This window comes from Lipotes vexillifer, unplaced genomic scaffold (genome assembly GCF_000442215.2).
Source record: "Lipotes vexillifer unplaced genomic scaffold, Lipotes_vexillifer_v1.1 scaffold865, whole genome shotgun sequence".
NCBI classification, from domain to species: Eukaryota; Metazoa; Chordata; class Mammalia; order Artiodactyla; family Lipotidae; genus Lipotes; species Lipotes vexillifer.
This window is the reverse complement of record NW_006795130.1, coordinates 2,696,899-2,714,971: the sequence shown is the minus strand read 5'-3', so window position 1 is coordinate 2,714,971 and position 18,073 is coordinate 2,696,899. Positions and strand designations below refer to the sequence as shown.

The window sequence follows — 18,073 nt, the reverse complement described above, 5'->3', positions numbered from 1 at the left end:
GGGAAAGAGAAGGGGAAAGAGGAGGTAAGAAGAGAAGCACAGAGACGCTGCAGGTTAGTGCACCAGCATGGGCTCTGCCTCAGGAGAAAAGAGCAGGAGGAGACCTGGAGTCCAGCACCAGAAGGGTTAAAACAGCATCTAGACAGACAGGCACACACACCCCTCCAGACCCTGGGAGAGGAAGAACTCCTCTGCTGTCAGGTTCACAAACACAGATTGAGGATATTCTGAGGTGTCTCAGATTTGCTCAGAGAAACCTCTTAAAAGGAGATTAAATCACAAGTCTATGAGAGTAAGCAACATTTTGCTGCAAATTTATAGGTTTGGGCTTATCTAGCTCACCTACAGGATTATTTATTTTCTCTCATTACTAGGTCTGCCTGAAATTCAAGTGAGCAGCTATCAGGTAAAGAGCAAAAGCTACTCTAGGTCATCCTCAGCTTTAACAACATTTGACTTCTGAACCTAGACTTTTTTTCACTGGACTCCTAAAACTCCTTTTCAGAGAAAGATGTTGAGCTTTTGAAAATCATCTGACAAATATTAAATTTTGGCACCCATTTCTTTGTTGGTATGGCCATGCTCATTTATAAGATTTCAATGTTTTACTGCATTTTGTAATTAGGGGGCAATGGAAAAGCAGGCGTGCTGGTGATTAAAAGTGCAGTGATCTTATGGACACAAAGATGTAAACCACAGGGAACGCTGAAAGCAGGGATGCCTTAGTCTCAATTAGAAGCTCAAACACTTTATGTTCAAACATGAAACAAGAGCAGAAAAATAAAGACCACATGGAACATTGAAAATATATCTTGGAAGACTGTGTCTAAAAGGTGAAAGGTAATTGAGGATTTTATCATTAGCTCGCTGGGAGATAGAAGTCCCCTAGGAACATGTCTGTGTGTCATTTACTCGCATATTCATCTAACGATAGCCAACAAATGCTTACTGAGGGCTATTCTAGGCATACTGAACACAGATAAATGTTCCTGCCCTCAAGAAGCTGACACTCTACTTGAGAAGACATTTTTGAGAACGTATTCTATTCAAAAGAAGGGGACTACAAGTATTTAAAAGAATGGTCCACAATTTAGAAATAGGTCTAAAGAAAAAGCCTAAATATAATAAGGCCTCTTGCTTTAGGCTTTTTTTAAAAAAAATAAATTTATTTATTTTTGGCTGTGTTGGGTCTTTGTTGCTATGCGCGGGCTTTCTCTAGTTGCGTCGAGTGGGGGCTGCTTTTTGTTGCACTGTGTGGGCTTCTCATTGTGGTGGCTTCTGTTGCTGAGGAGCACAGGCTCTAGGCGTGCGGACTTCAGTAGTCGTGGCACGTGGGCTCAGTAGTTGTGGCTCGCGGGCTCTAGAGCGCAGGCTCAGTAGTTGTGGCCCACGGGCTTAGTTGCTCCGCGGCATGTGGGATCTTCCGGACCAGGGCTCGAACCCGTGTCCCCTGCATTGGCAGGCGGATTCTTAACCACTGTGCCACCAGGGAAGTCCTAGCCTTTCATATATACCCACATATGGGATTTTACTTCCAAATTATCCAAAAAAAGGGAGTTGCTTTACATTGATATATATACTTCTCCCTTTATCCAACCAGAGTGGTAACACTTTGAAGGAAGGTCCTATCTTATTTGTCTTGGTAATCTCCATGGTTCCTAGCAAAATGTCTAAAAGTCAGCATATGATCAACAAATGTTTGCCAAGTTCAACTGTGTTTGTTGACTCTAGTTTTTCCCCAGGCTGAAGCAGAGTACAGGCTTCTAACTTGCCTGGAATTACAGCACTGAAAACTCTGCAGGGGCACAGACCAGGGCCAGTCTTGGAGTCAAAAGGCCACGCAGGTTGCTTTCACCCAGACCTTGCCTTAGGCAGGGTACTTTCTGCTGTCTGCTTCAACTAATGGGGAGTAAGTTCCCAACTTGCTCCCAGCTGCCTCTCTTACTTCAACTGCCCTGCATGAAAACTTGAGATAATCCTTTCTACTCATGGGTTAGTTTCTACCAGGTGAGCAGGCTTCTTTCAATTTCTTTCTCCGTCCCTTTAGGATTTTGCCCTCGGCCATGCATAGCCGGCCTCCTCCTCTGGCAGCCTGCAGCACTGTTTAATTTTACCAGATCATTTTAAACAACCATACTTCACTTATGTTTAAAAGTTAAATATTAAAAATTTCAAACCATAAAAAGGTTCAAGCCTCCTTTCCACACTTAAACAAATATTCAAACAGTACTTAAGGAAAATAATAGCATCTCTCTCTTTTCTTTTTCCTCCCTCCCTCCCTTCCTTCTTTCCTTTCTTCCTTCTTTTCCTCGTTTCTCTCTCCTTTTCTTTGCTTCCTCGCTCTTTCTTTTAAGACTGGATGGTCATACTGGCCTGGGACTAGTGGAATGCACAAGTTGTCCTCAATTAGGGGCCCCTCAAGTCTTGTCCTCTTAAGTGGCTCTCACTCCTCCATAGACCCTGGGTCACTGGCATCTACCTTCAAAAGAAACCTAACCAGAACCTGAAGTCCCCAAATTCAGCTGCACAAGGTAGACTCACTGCTCAAACCAATGCTAATATCTGAGCATCTGTGAAAGCTTCTGAACAGCAAGAAAGAAATCTCCCTATGGACTTCAAGCAGCAGAAACTGGGGAGGGGGGCGTGGGCTGGGAAAGGAGGATGGGGTCTAAAAGAAAGATCCAGGATGCTGACAGATCAGGATCTTCTGAGTGGCTTCACAGGCCTCCCTCATAACACAGGTTATCACCTTGACTTTCAATAAGGCCCAGAAAAGCAAAACCCCGCATACCTTGCCTTGTCTTTTCCTTCCCCTTTTGCAGTACTTTCATCCAACCACGCTGTTCATTATTATATACTTGTTCCTGATTATAAAAGGACTGCAGCCACATTACAAGCAATTTGGAAAAGAGGGGGAAAAAACACCCATAATCCTATCACTGTTACCAGTCTTTTGTGTATGTAATTTAAACACATCATTGTAAGCTCTATACAAGTTTATGCCTTACTTTCTTTTAATGTCTTACTTAAAAAATAAATAGTATCTTAATTTTTATTCTGATTATCAAAGTAATACATGGTCTAGGTGAAAAATGTAGAAAATATAGAAAAATGTATGAAATAAACGTTTCCCAAATTCCCATCACCCAGTGAAGTTACTATTAACACTTCAGTGGGTTTTCTCCCAGTTCTTTTTCTATTCACATATCATACACTGAATATAATCTATAAGTACTTTTTTTTTTTTTTTTGGCGGTACACGGGCCTCTCTGTTACAGCCTCTCCCATTGCGGAGCACAGGCTCCGGACGCGCAGGCTCAGCGGCCATGGCTCACGGGCCCAGCCACTCCACGGCATGTGGGATCTTCCCGGACGGGGGCATGAACCCGCGTCCCCTGCATAGGCAGGCGGACTCTCAACCACTGTGCCACCAGGGAAGCCCAGTACTTTGTTTTTTTTAAACAAAATTTAGACAGTATTGTATGTACTGCTTTATATCCCACTTTTTCCACTTGAAACATTTCTGTCATTATATAGTCATAAAAATTAATAACTTTGTAATGGTCGATTAGATTTCCCATAATTATTTAGTCATTATCCTTTGGGCTTTTGATGTTTCCCATCTTCTCATGGTTATAAGTAATGTCATGTTGAACATCTTTCTGCTTTCAGTTTTTTCCATATTTTGAGTGATTCCTTTAGGACAAATTCCCAGAAGTAGAACTGAAAGGTAAAACAGGAACATTTTTGTGTATTTTGACACACAGGCTGCTTTAGGAGGGGTCATTCCGATTTACACCACCATCACGAACTTAAGAGTCAAAAAATGGCACCTCGTTTCAACCTGCATTTCTCTGATACCAGTGAGGCTAAACATCCACATTTGTTAACTCATTCTACTTCCTCTTTTCAGATTGTCAGTTCATCTTCTTTGACCATTTATCTGCTGGATTTTAGGGGGTATTCTTATCTATTAGAGAAAGCTCTTTTGTATAAAAATATTAACTCATCCCATCACACCTGCTATGAATATTTTCTCCAACCTGTCTCTTGTTGGCCTTTGAATTTTGGTTGGTCATGCCCTTCTTAAACTCTTGCATCTTAGCTTCTGTTCCCACCTCTATATTCAAAGTCTTTTCTCAAGCATAAAACTCATTTACGGAGTACCTAATCAGGGTCAGAACCTGGGCTAGGTTCCCCACATATGTTCTCATTTAAAGCAATTTAATTATCGATTCTGGTTGCCTAGCCTGTATCCTTCTCAGCATTCCTGTAAGGGCTGGCATTGTTGCACACCTGTTCTTCCTCCACCTCTTTCTCCATTTCCTTTGCTAATTCCTCTTCTTCCAGCTCCTTAATAACAGATAACCCTGAAATTCTGCCTTTCCTGGACTCTTCAACATCTGTGTGCTTTGGATTCATATGGAGGAATGGGAGTGTTATTAAAATTCAGATTCTGCCTCCCGCCCAAGGCTTCCTGAATCTGAATTCCAGGCTGGACCCTGGAATCTGTGTATTTTAACTAGCTCCTTAGGCAAGTCTTACATGGCTGTGCCTGAGGCCAGTATCTACAAAGTTCTGCCAGAAACCTACTTCTTAATGACACCTTTAACCCATCCTCTCACCATCTCAGGGGTCACTGCTTCACTTCAGGTCCTGTTTTTTGCAATCACTCTCTGCTTCCGCCATACAAAAGCTAATGGAGTTCCCAGAATCATCGTGCTGTTTCAAACTTGTGTATTCCCTTTGCCTGGAATGTCCTCTCCTCTCCGCTCCCCTCCTTAACTTGGCAAAATCCAACTAGTCCTTCAAACTCAGTTCCTCGGCCATCTCCTTTGGGAAAATTTGCTGTTCTGCCTCAGGTGCTCGTCCCTCTGCTCCTCCAGCGCCTGCCTGGCACGTACCTCCCTCAGTGGACACGAGATTCACTCACTTGAGTGTCCCTCTGCACACCTCCCTGGGCTACATCAGGTATCTCCCAGCACCTTTGAAGACCTCTCTGCCCAGATCTTCACCTGTCTCTCAGTCTCAGTGTGGTCAAAACAAAACTTCTCTTCCCACCAAAACATTCCTTCACGACTACTCACATTTCGAGCATAGATACCACCATTTCTTTCAATATTCAAGACACTTTGCCATTACCTTTGATGGACCCTTTTTAAATCTCCCGTATCTAATGGGAACTTCCTTTGCCACACCTCTCATCAGAGCTAATGTCTAATCAGAGCCCAGCACCCATGGGTAGAGCTGGACCAATGACCTACAGGCAGCACCTATTCCAAGTGGTTGGTCTGTGCTCCTCTGGTGGTTATTTTGAATATTAACCCTTTCTATTTCTCATCATCTTTTCTTCACCCTACACCCAGAATATAATAAATCCTAGTTGATACCTGGGTGTCCTGTGTCCCATGAGAAAGAATATGCACTCCCTGCAGCCCTTCAGCTGTTCCTACCCTCTTCTATTCACCCTTACATGCTTAGCCAAGTCTTTTGAAAACATCACTCTTAACCTTCCCTGCTCAGTGGTCTATGGTGTTTTCTGTGGTCTAACACACAAACCTCCAATTCCTCTGCTCAACCAGACCAGTCCAGCTGTATTTTTTATATCCCTCTACCAAACACCCCATGTTCCAGTTGGGCAAAGAACATCAATATGTATAATAGAACCCATAAAAATATTTTTTGTTGTTTTTAAGTTACAGAAAATACATTCTCATCTTAAAGAAAACACATGTGTACAAAGTAAAAAAACAAAAAGTGTGTCTCCCCACCCTGTCTTCACCTCTAATCCCATTCTCTAGAGGCAATCACTGACTTGGTTCCAATCTTCCTACCTCCTTTTAGCTTTCTCCAATAAGTCTCTTCCCCAGAAGCTTCTTGGACTGAACCATCCCATGTAGGGTCCAGTACCATATACCATTCAGTGCTTAGCTGATCCCAGATGTGTTCACTTTCCCTTTTAATTGACCCTGCAATTCTTGAGGCTGGATGAAACCTGCATCTCCTCTTATACCTCTTGTGTGCCTCTAGAACTGAAAGTAGCACTGAGCCTCTGACAGGTACTTAATAAATACTTTGTAAAGACTGACTCTAGCTTCTTCTCCAGAAAAATATATGCAAAATCTCTAACTAGCCACCTTTTCCTAACCTGGCTCCACCATCGAGCTCACACCCCCATAACTGAGGGGCTGCCAGTCAACCCCAGCTCCATGTCAGCAAGTGTGCGTGGAGCCCGAGCTCCCCTCCTTAGGGCAGAAGTACATGGAAGCAGGCATGCAGACAATGAGAGAAAGAGGAAGGAATGGGGGAAGGGGAAGGGGCACACAGGTATATCTCAGCTGGGGACATAAGATCCTGGGGAAAGGTTTAATTTAAGCTTTTGTTGGAACTTAAAGGTTTGCATAATAATGGTTTGAAATTCTCCGTGGTGTAAATTGGCAGGCCTCAAGATAGCATGAACTCCTATCCAATGCCCCAGCCCCAGGGCCCTTTCTGCCCCCAAAGCCTCTAAGAACACCTTGGCTGTGTGAGGACCCCTCTACCTTGGCCAAGCAGCCTCCCCCACTAAGGCTTCTTGTTGGTTCCTATGGGCCCCTGTCTTGCCCTCATCCCCCAGGAAAAGTTCCCTCACCAAATGAAAACAAGCTGTGAGGTACCATGTCCCTGGTCTGTGTCTAAGGCGCCTATGCCTCGAGAAAGTTTGACGCTTTCACTCAATGGTATCTGAGCTGGGTTCTGGAAGTGCTTTGGAGATAAGAAAAAAGAACAAAAGGATAGTGGCTTCAGGTGCCAAGTCCTGTACCCTGAGTCAACCAGGCAAACTCTGCTTTCATTTGATTAAATCGGTTTGTGCTTTAAAAAGAAAAAAAGATTAACCAGTGACCTAAAAGACCCAGAGAGTCAAGTCCTGGAGATGAAACCTGTGTCTGGAAGTCACGTTCAGGATTCAGGTCTAGTAAACTATAGTTTGGATCACCTCCCCTGAGTCTTTCCAATCAAGCTAGGGTCAGGTGAAGCACGTATCCCTCTGCCCTCTCAGGCCAGTGGAACCTGCTGTTCTGAGCACAGAGGTTTCTGGTTTAAAGCAGAAAAGCAAGGATAGGAAGGTTCTTGGGGAAAGGGGGAACAAAGTGCCAAGGAGTCCCTTGGGAGTGACTGTTGGAAGAGAAAGGCCAGACCTGGGGCTGGAAGAGTGGTGACACCTACCTTGACACCGCCATCCGACTTCTTGTTCAATAGGCTTTTGGCAGCTGTGAAAACAAAGAGAAAAATCAAGTCTCCTGTATTGTATCCTCTTCCCATCCTGAAGTCTGGCAGCTGGATCCGCAAAAGACTGATGTGTTTGACAAGGGGGCCAGGAGTCTCCTGAACCCCCTAGAAGAGCCCCTTCCTGATGCCCCAAAGCAAGAAGGGCATCTCAAGCAGCGTCAGACCCTCAAGGTGGCACCCCAGGATCTCCTCTGCCATGGAAGAGGGCTCAGCAGAAACAGGGACACTCTGCATTTAGGAGGAGAAACCACATTCAGTACTGGGGCTGCCTGGGCCATTGGGAACTCTGCCTTCAACGGCTTCCACCTAGGCCTGGAAGCAGAGTGCCAGGGTGAAAGGTGAGGGCTCCATCCCTAGATGCCATGGAGATTCTCAGGACAGCCAAGCTGCAAGGATGCAAGACATCTCCTGAGTGTTCTCAAGAAACAAGAGTGTCACAGTTCATGAAGGAGACCAGACGTGAGGACAGACAGACACAGACACAGAGACTAGGACCACCTACAGGAAGGTTTTGCCAGGGGGTTGAAGCCTTGACTGGGCAGGTCCTCACTGCCACCCTTTCCTCAGTCTACTCTCTGGACCCACTGAGCAGAAAGGACTGGGCAGAATAATGAGGTATTAAACAGATTCTAGCCAGGCACAGGGTGATGCTCAACCCTGATGAACTCCACATAGGAAGGCTGGTGATTCCTGTTGGCCACAAAGGTCACAGGAAAGTAGCAGACAGTGGATGGGAGATTCCAGGGAGATTGAATCAGTCCAACTGTCTGATCCACCTAGACTTCGAAGGGTTTGCATCTTGGTTCTACTGCTTGCTAGCTGTGTGAGTTACTTAACCTCTCTGAACCTCAGTTTCTTTATCTATAAAATGGGATAATGGCATGAAAAGCACTAAGCAGAGTGCCTGGCACATAGCAAGAACTCAGCAAGTGTTAACTACTGTCACTACTGTTGCCATTCTTCCCTTCAGGTGGCCTTTCCTACCCAAGCTGGGTCTCCAGTGAGAATAAGGGTCCTTGCATCACAAGAATTCTGACCTCCAAAAATGGCCTTTGGTCCTATCTCCAGTTTATGCTGGGGTGATTTGAAACTTATTTTTAAAATGTGTTTACTACTATGCCTGACCACCGATGGTGTTAAGTGCTTTACATATGTCAAACTTCTCTACTCTGACAGCCCATTAGAATCACTTGGGAGTTAGAGAAAAATGCTTATGCCTAACCCATGCCCTAGGGATTCTGATTTTATTTGTCTGGGGTGGGGTCTCAGCATCAGGATTTCTTTCTTAACAAGTTTTCTCATACAGGCGGGGTTGAGGGCCTTAGACATACATGATCTTAATTGACACCATGTTATTTCTTAGCCCCATTGGAGAGACGAGGAAACTAAGGTTGGAAGAGCTGATGTGACTTGCTCAGGGTGTGGCAGGGCTTGGATCCAAACTCAGGAGCGGCTGTCCGCACAGCTTCTGTACTCTACCGCATTTCAGACCCGGAGACCGGCAAATGACAGACTTCACAACTGTGAAGGGCGTGGCTCCCCCTTCGGGGCCGCCCACCAGGGCCGCTGAAGCCTAGTCTTCCGCCGTGGGCAGCTCAGCTCTGGGCCACGCCAGGGCTGTCTCGGGCCACCTTGGCCGCAGCCCTCACAGGCAGGCCAGGCTCTCGGGTGGGTGGCGTCGGGAGGAAAGCCTCCTGCTGCCCAGCTCCATGTCCCAGGCTATTGCCTCCTGAGAGTTGGCAAGCGCCCAGCATGCACGGCTGGTTAGGGGGCTCTGTAACACCGATGCGCTCGCAGATGCCAAGTTAGGTGGTCCGTCCGGCATGCCCATCTCAGCCCGCAAGCATGGGACTCGCCTCCCTGGTGAGCGGGCCTGGCATGCTGGCCCTCCTGGTGGGGTGGCAGGGAGCCGAGGCAGGCGGTCGGGGAGGACTCATGCCACGTACCTTGCCCGGCCAGGCCGGCGGCGCTCGCGGCAGGCGAGGCGGGGGCGGAGCTCTGCCTGCCAACTGAGGGGATACAGTCTCTGAGTGCACAGAGCTGCCGCAAAGCCACGGGGGCCAGTCAGCAGCGAGCATGCCCCAGCGCGAGGCGCAGGAACCCGCTGCCGCTGTGCACGGCAGGGTCCGGGCGGTGTGGCCAAGCCGGCCGAGCTGGGTGAGCGGAGGTGCCGGGGGCAGGCTGGTGAGCAGGTGCAGCCAGCCCTGCAGCAGCCTGGGAACCTGAGAGAACCGGGCTCGGACAGGGCGTGGGGTATCCCGCGGCTCCACCTGTCCCACGACCACCTCGGGTGAGGGTCTGCAGGTCAAAGCCTGACTTGGCAAGGGGCGGTGTCCCTTCCGAGGCAGCCCAGCCCTAGCTTAAGGCTGTCAGGAAACAGCCTCATCTGCAAACCTTCCTCCCCAGGGGACCTAAAGGAGGCCATTTTCACAGGGCAGCCCTTTCCTCCGGCCTCATTCCAAACAGTAGAGAGAGTGGCACTCGGAGCCCAGGGAGGGTCCGTGGCCCTTGTGCAGCCAGTTCACTGATGTTCCACAGCCCCCAACTCCTCAGAGACACCCGTCACTTTCCCTCTTCAAGACAGGTGGCCAGGAGAGGCTGCATTTCAGAGTTCCAAAGGTGTAGGTGCCCCAAAAATGAGCACCCAGAAAGTAAACAAAGGCCGCTTAAGCAATACATTCTAGAAGCCCCGATTGCACCACAAGCCAACCTGCTAGAATCCAGGGATAAGCTGAACCTTCTATTTGGGATCAACTCAGAAAACAGCCTCACTTGTTCCTAAAGAAGCACACAAGCGCCCTTCCTTCTTGATTATACTTCTAGACACCTCTTCCTTCAGAAGCTTCTGGAGACTGGCTCTGTCTTAACCTGTCCCAGAGTCAGGGCAGAAGAGGTCATCCTGGAATGCCTGCAGCATTCCTTTTTGTTTGTTTGTTTTTTTGCCTCCTGTGCCGGGGCAAAGTGAGTGCCACGGCCAGACAAAGTCTGGGCAGCAAGGACAGGAGGCTCTTTAGGGATCAGTGAAAGTGCTGTGTTATAACAGAGAGACTGAGTTCCTGAAACCAGGACACCAATTTCATGAAATGGACAGGGGAGAGGCTGATGCAGAGGCCGGAGGCCATGGGGTGGGGCACATGCTATTGATTTCCTAGCAGCCTGTTTCACATCTCTTCCACTCAGAGAGAGAAGAGATCACCCCATTCTAGGGTCGGCACATATCTGCCCTTCAGCATCCTCTAGAAAGGCTTTCTTAAACCCAGAAAGTAGAAGGTGCAAGTAATTAGAGGACCAGAGGCCTGATGTGGGACAACAGCTCCACCTCTGCAGGAGGTGGCCCACTGTGCCCTCCTGTCCCCATTTGTGAGGTGAATCCAGAACACAAGATCGAGCCCCAACTAGGGTCACAGGGGATGGGCCTGAGGGGGACACTCTCCCAGCTTACTCTCCAGTCCTGACCCTCCAGGGCCCTGTGGCTCTCACTCGGGCTAGAGCTCATGAAGCCCCAGAGCCAGGGCTGGAGGTTACCGGGAACCAGTACAGCCAAGCCCGTGGACTCAAGCTCAAGGGAGCAATCTCTGCCCAGGTAGCTGCCCACCTGAGCCTCCCACACACACAACCCCCCGACCCCCATGGCTGTGTAGAAGGAAAGCAAGGGAGGGAGTCTGGTTATGAGAATGAGAAGGGGCTCCTGAACCAAAACAGTGGGGCTGGGGGTTAGGGGGAGGGAAGATCAGGGGAAAAGGCAAACTGGGAAGAAACCTTTCTGTCTTAAGTCCCGTCATTAATCTTTTCCTCACAGAAAAGCCACTGTGCTTCCCAACTGAGGGCAAACAATGATGAGAGTGGGGGGAGGGGGAAGGTGGAATGTCTTGCATCTTAAAAAGAAATGTCAAGTGTGATTTACAAATTACTGGTCCCAACTCTCCCAATTCCTCACGCAACATTAAGCAAATTCCTTTCCCTCCATCCTGCTGGTCTCTATTTCTTCACTTTTACGGTTGGTATAAAAGAGAATATTTTAAGCACAGTCCCTGTAAAAGGTTTAAACATCTGGAATAATTTCTATCAGTCATCTCCACCTGGACACAACGATGTAGTGATCGTCCCAGTCAGCCAATTAATGGTGGTGTCTGGGAAGATTCACTACATTTCATCTCCTTTTTCCCAGCATATCCTCCAATGCTCTTGAGACTGGCTAAAATCTTAAAGTGCTGAGAGTCTTCAGAGAATACCCAGGGACAAGGTAAATGGAAGACTGGGCAGACTACTCCTTGGGAGGTTCTAGGGAATACAGTTCATAAACCTGAAGTCAAGTAAAGCCCCCCAGAATTTCAGGTTACAAAACTCAGCTGCAGCAGCCCCTCCAAACAGGATCCTCATCATCTTGGTCAAGGTGCTGCCTGAGACACCCAGTGTCAGGATGGCATGATATATGGCAACAGCCCATTCTGACCCACTCACCTCGTAGAGTTAAAGTGCACAGCTGAAAACATACCTGAAAAGTTCCTGGAGACAAGCATGGTCGTGAGGATGGCACCCTGGGGAAAGAAGAGGGTCCTGTGAATTCCATCAGGCTCTAGAAAAGCAGTCTGTTCTCAGGCAGAGGGCAGCTGCTGGCTAGGGGCTCCCAATGAGTACAACCTTCCAGCCAGGAGGGGAGCTTCCTTCTGTGATGGGGCAGGGGGCGCACTGCTGAAAGGTATGATTTCAGGACGCTGGCAGCCTGGCCCGGAAGGCTAGACTCACCTTCAGTTTTCTCCGGGCATTGAACTTGCGTAGGCACTCCACGGTCTCTTGACGATGCATCATAGATGCCACTGTGGACCGTTGCTGGAAGCCAAATAGACAGGCCTGTGAGCCCCCCACCGGATCCTAGGCCCCTCACCATAGTCCCAGCACCGGTGGCCATGTGCTCAGCCGCCCCAGAGTTGCTCTGAAGATAAGATGAGGTCATAGATGTGAAAATGCTTTTACAATAAAAGCACTACCCAAAAATCAAGGTTATGTAAGGACAATAATCTGGACATGAAAACACCACTGGTAATTGATGCTGGATGAAGGTGCCCAAGAGAGCATTCTAATCTTCCTTGGGAGACGGAGGCTATGGAACGGGAGAGTATTTTGTGTGTTGTGATCCTCATGCAGTTATTCCTTCAGCAACTATTTAGTGAGCACCTACTGCGCTCCAGATTCTGGGCAGTGAGAGAACAGAAAGGGTTCCTGCTCTCCAGAGAGAACATTCATTCCTTCTATGAGTTCCTCTCAACAACCATCCCACTCGCCAACAAGGCCTTAAATGAAGCTGTGATCTGAGAAGCTAAGGATCTTTACCTTGAAGCATTAATTCTTTTCACCGTTTTGGATGGGAATTTTTCTTCAATGTATTACTGCTGACTTCCTCCTTAAACAGAGTCCCCTGAACATGATTTACATTTCCCTGATGACACAGGGTCAGCAATACAAGCATCAATGATTACACATCCTAATACAGAGATGTTCTCAGGGTCTGCTGAGATATATAGGAGGATGGAGGGTGGGGTCCACAAACATGACCCCAGAACATAATGTTTCCGCAGTTCCTGAGTACCCATTTTAAGTGGCTCATCCCCTCACTCTGCTGTTGTTACCTTGGCCAGCCTGCTAAAAAAAATAAATCCTACAACATGCAGCCTGGTGCCCATGCCCCCACAGGGCCACCCTGCCTTCCTTCCCCTCTGGCCGCTCCCTTTCCTAGTTCCCGAAGCAACTCTCCCAACCTTATCTACCTTTCCCAGATCTCATATTTCACCTCCTCCTCCAAAGTGTAAACTTCTCCACAAAGTGAAATGAGAGATCATCAAGCAAGAACTCCTTCAACTTCAGCCTTCTAACCACAAGTTGATTTTCACACCCCTGCAACATAATCCCAGGTCTCAGAAGCATCATCCCTCATGTGCTGACCCCCTGACCTGGGCTCAGGAGTCCCTCTCTCATTGTGCTATCCAAACACTGGTTCCTCAATTAGCCAATATTTTTAACCCCTTATATTCTGGATTATATTCTTCTCTGTGGTCTACACAATACAGTCAAGCGCAAGATTTTAAAAACTCCCCTGACTCATCCATCTTCTCTAACTAGTACCATGTCTTTCTCTCTTCACCCTCATTCCCTCCTCACCTCACTGTAAACAGGCTTCAGTCTCTCTCCCTCCACTGCCTCTATCAGTGAAATAATGAAACAATGCTTCTAATTGGTCAGAGCCAACAGGCTCTCTTCTGTCTTTATCATGGACTCTCTGAAGCATCTGATTACAGAACCTCCCTTCCTGAGACCTCCTGTTTCTTAGGATCTCCTGATCCTCCTTCTCCCATGGAAATTCTCATTCTCAGTCTCCTTTGCCAGCTCCTCCAACTCTCCCTGGAGCTAAATGCTGGTGGCCATCTCTTCTCTTACAACAGCCCACAGTAAGAATTCAATCAGGGGCTTCCCTGGTGGCACAGTGGTTAAGAATCCGCCTGCCAGTGCAGGGGATACTGGTTCGAGCCCTGGTCCGGGAAGATCCCACATGCTGCTGAGCAACTAAGCCCGTGCGCCACAACTACTGAGCCTGCGCCCTAGAGCCCGTGTGCTGCAACTACTGAGCCCGCGCGCCTAGAGCCCGTGCTCCACAACAAGAGAGGCCACTGCAATGAGAAGCCCGCACACCGCAACGAAGAGTAGCCCCCGTTCGCCGCAACTAGAGAGAGCCCACGTGAAGCAACGAAGACCCAACATAACCAAAAAACAAAACCCCCCGAAAAAAACAAAAAAAGGAATTCAATCAGCATAGAAACAATCCCATCTATTTCTACAGCCCCAACACCACCCAAATGACTACAACCTATATTTCCAATTTTTAACTTCTTTTCCATATTTCTAACTACCCACTGGATATCTCCAGCCGGAGGTCCTCAAACACCACACTTAACATGTATGAAACGAAAATCATCATCTTTTCTCACAAACAGGTTCCTCCTCTGGGTTTCCTCTGGGTCAGTGAATGGTACAACCCTCCACTCAGTTACCAACTCAAAACCTGGCAGTCCTCATAGATCCCACTCTCTCCTTCACTTCCCAAATCCAGCTGGTCACTAAATCCTTTTTATTCTATGTCCCAAACATCTCTCAGATGTGTCCACTCCTTGCCATACCGCCCACTCTCCTATTATTACCTTTAGCCAAGACCTCATCTGGACTTGCTCAGACAGTTACGACAGCTTCCTGAGCTCTCTGCCCTTGCCTCTTTCCTCTTCAATTCCACTTTCTACACAGCTTCCAAAGTGATCTTTCTTAATTAACTGCATACTTTATTCCCTCTTTAAAACCCTTAAATGGTTCCCTGTGCTTTCAGAGTAAAATCCAAACTCCTTAGGCAGAAACCTGTATGTCCTGGAATCTTTTTGGCTTCAGTCTCTTGTATTCCTGTAGTCCTACGTTCATCTACAACCAAACTACTTAATATTCCTTAAACTCGCCACAATTTCCCCATGGCCTCTCACCTTGGCCCTTGCTAACCTCTGTCTGCAGGTTATCATCCTGGGGAACTCCCAGTCATCTGCCAAGAACCAGGACACAGCCCACCTCCTCCATGCCTTTAGCAATCCCACTGCCCACCAGAGACGGCAGGAGCTCCTACATAACTCATCAGCTTCTTTTACGTACTTGTCACATTGCAGAGTGGTTGCCTGCTTGAGTGCCTGTCTCCCCAGATAATCTTTGAGATGTGTGAGGGAAGGCACCATGCCTTATTCATCTCTGTATCTACAGCACCCACACAGGGACCAGCATCAAAGAGGCATTCAGTAAACACGGGAAAAAACAAATACATAAATGCATCGTGGCTGTCAGGAGGCCTAACAAGAGGCAGACCCTCTTGTTTGAAAAAAGGTATTTCAGCCTGATAGAACTGTACACGAAAACAGAATATGCTGACCCACAATGATAGCCCCGGGGGCTTCTCCTAGGACGAGATTTATGACTGAACTTCAGGAGGCTCTTTTTCATTGCTCAGAGGCCCCTTCTGTTTATTTGCTGGGTCTTGGTCACATTTCCATTAGAGTTGTCTAAGAGTTGAGATCCGAATCGGCACTCTAGGCATGGCGATTCACTTTGAGTTCTGCCAGCTGTTTTCTCTCATCAACTAGAATCTGCAAGGGTCAACCTAAGCCTTCATTCAAGATCAAAGCTAAACCACACCTGCCAAGTGAGTGGGGGAGAGACAGAGGCCAATTAGTCCCAATCGCCTCCCCAACTCCTCCTGGTGACATTTGCTGCCCCTGGGCCCCATCCAGTGCCCCCTCCCCTCTGCTGGGTCTTAGCTCAGGGCCCAAAATGATTATTCTCTATTCATAAGAAGGAGGGTAAAGACAGTGCTATGGGCACATTGAAAGCTGACATCCCTGATCTCCTTGATCTCGGTAGAAGACACTTACACAGACCCATGGATGCTTGAGAGCCTGGTCAGCTGTGATACGCTTTGCAGGGTTTATGGTCAGCATCTGGTTGATCAAGTTCTTGGCTTCAGGAGTCACCGTGTCCCACTCTGGTGATGGGAACTAAGGAGCGGGAACAGGAGAAGGAAGGATATGAAACTTATGAGCCTCATACCGCCTATAATTGGGATACTCTGTGTTACCTAAAGCTGCCCAGCAGGGTGTGGGAAAGCCCTGGGGTATCCCAGGATCAGGGTCAACTTAAAGACCGGGAAAGGAAAACAGAACAATCATGGTTAGAATGCCAGAATATCAGACTGGGGGACTCTGACATCTTCCGTTTCAACTCCATCTCTCTACTAGGAGGAATCAGGTGTTCAGAGCTGTGCCGAAGGCCCCACCGCAGTGGGAGAGCCACCAGACTTCTCATCCCTATGTCATGCAGCACACCACACAGCCACACCATTCTTTGCAAATAACAGACCAAAGGGCTTCAGTGGACTCCGTGACTTTACAGCTACCAAAAATGGCTGTGCGAAAAAGCTGCTCCCTGGGACAGGTGGTGTCAAGAACTGAGGCCTATATGCCATGCCCATCCCTGGGTCTTCAAAGTCCCTGACACTCCCTGTACCCTGTGACACACTCAACACGCCCCTTCCCCTGGTCAGAGCCTGAGGGGCAGGAACAAACAGGTCCTTACATCATAGGCTCCAGCCTTGATCTGCTGGTACAGCTTGTGCTGATCCTCATCCCAGAAGGGAGGGTAGCCCACCAGGAGGATATACAGGATGACCCCTACAAGACAGGACACAGGTCACTGGGGTCAGTCACCTGCTTTGCTGAGGAACCAAGAAAAGCCACACATGGCTCAGAGCCACCCAGAAAGTCAAGGCCATACCAGAAGGAGAAGTGAATGGCAGCCAATAATGCTGTGCCACTATGCTTCACTCCCCACGTCACCAAGCCGCGTCCAGGATTTCTTTAGGCACAACCCACCTGCTAAGGCATGGGCAAATCCCTCTTCAAGAAGGATGCAACGTCATCTAGGAAATACTTGGGGAGAAGGGTGTGATGGGAACAGCCATCCCGGGGACTCTAGAGCAAACACCGTGAGCTCACATATACCAGACGCCTGTGGGACCCACAAGGAAGAGCAATGCCTCTTTCTTGCCATCACTGGAAGTCGAGGGCCCTTAACCCCAAAAAGCTGAGTGTGTGGAATGGGCTTACCGCAGGCCCAGATATCCACAGGTTTTCCATAGGGATCTTTCCTCAAGACCTCAGGGGACAAGTAACCTGGGGTGCCAGCAAAACCTGTAGCAGAAGAGACAGCGGAGGCACACTGAACCCACTTTCTCTTTCATTAAATCCACATTAGCAATTTCCCCCAAGTCCCTTCTTACTCCTGTTGCTTTTGCTACATAAGCTCTCAGCACATGGACAGCGAGAGATGACGGGCTGGGCTTCTCGTAGTGCCCGGAATCTAAACCAGAGGGGCAAGTCCATGTGTCTACCAGGAATTCCCATCCTCCCCAGAGGCAGCAAGAATACAGTGCTAACAGCAGCAAGTCTCACTGTATTGAGTCATGGAGGGCCAGGGGGAGTTCTGCACCCTCCCCTCCTCCAGTCCCTGAGGAGCCCAGGGCCATTAAGGGTCTGGCTTCTAGTTATGAAAGAGGAAGGCAGATCAGGAAGAGGAGGAAGGGCGGGGGCTGCATTCCAGGAAGACAGGGTCACTCTTACCAAACCAAGCCTGTTGCTCTCCCTGTACTTCGATGGCTAGGCCAAAATCAGCCAGCTTGACTGCAGCACCCTTGCATTTACTCGCCAGCAGGAGGTTCTCAGGCTGTATAAGGAAGACAGAGAACCTCGTGAGGCACCCACCCCGCAGCCCAGAGGGAGCCTAGTTTGGGCCTCGCAGTACTACCATCTGGCACCAGGTGGCGCCAATGCTTCACAAGCAAGAGGCAAAGGGGTAACCTGGGTAGTACCTTCAGGTCCCGGTGGACAATGTCATGCTGGTGGATGTGGTTAACACTCTCCAGAATCTGATGTATACAGTGGCTGCAAAAGCAGAAGAAAGGTCAGTTCAGGGTTAAACCATCCATGACCACATGCTGTGGACAAAAGCACTTATCTCTGGGTCAGGGATTCACAGAGAATCACTCAACGAGGAGCAAGAACCTTGGACTTTGGACATCATCTGTTCAGCCTACTTTATAGAAGAGGAAACTGAGGCCCAAGCGGATTAAGTGGTTTGTCCAGGCTCTCCTGCTAGATAATGGCAGAGGGAAGACTAGAACAGGGTCCACCATGCCTCCTTAGACTGTAAAGGCCCAACATATTCAACTTGC

At 48.3% G+C, this 18,073-nt stretch overlaps 1 protein-coding gene across 1 annotated transcript in view; it reads right to left on the bottom strand.

Annotated features, from left to right (window-relative positions):
• The window catches only part of CAMK2G (calcium/calmodulin dependent protein kinase II gamma), a 55,700-nt gene that overhangs the window by 13,303 nt on the left and 24,324 nt on the right, over positions 1-18,073 (bottom strand). Inside the window, exons 8-16 of the mRNA XM_007467520.1 lie at positions 17,711-17,783; positions 17,463-17,565; positions 16,950-17,033; positions 16,420-16,514; positions 15,720-15,842; positions 12,016-12,099; positions 11,765-11,807; positions 9,216-9,278; positions 7,207-7,250 (exon numbers count right to left, since the gene is read on the bottom strand). Of these exons, the coding sequence (XP_007467582.1) occupies positions 7,207-7,250; positions 9,216-9,278; positions 11,765-11,807; positions 12,016-12,099; positions 15,720-15,842; positions 16,420-16,514; positions 16,950-17,033; positions 17,463-17,565; positions 17,711-17,783 (712 nt within the window). The remainder of the gene's footprint in view (positions 1-7,206; positions 7,251-9,215; positions 9,279-11,764; positions 11,808-12,015; positions 12,100-15,719; positions 15,843-16,419; positions 16,515-16,949; positions 17,034-17,462; positions 17,566-17,710; positions 17,784-18,073) is intronic.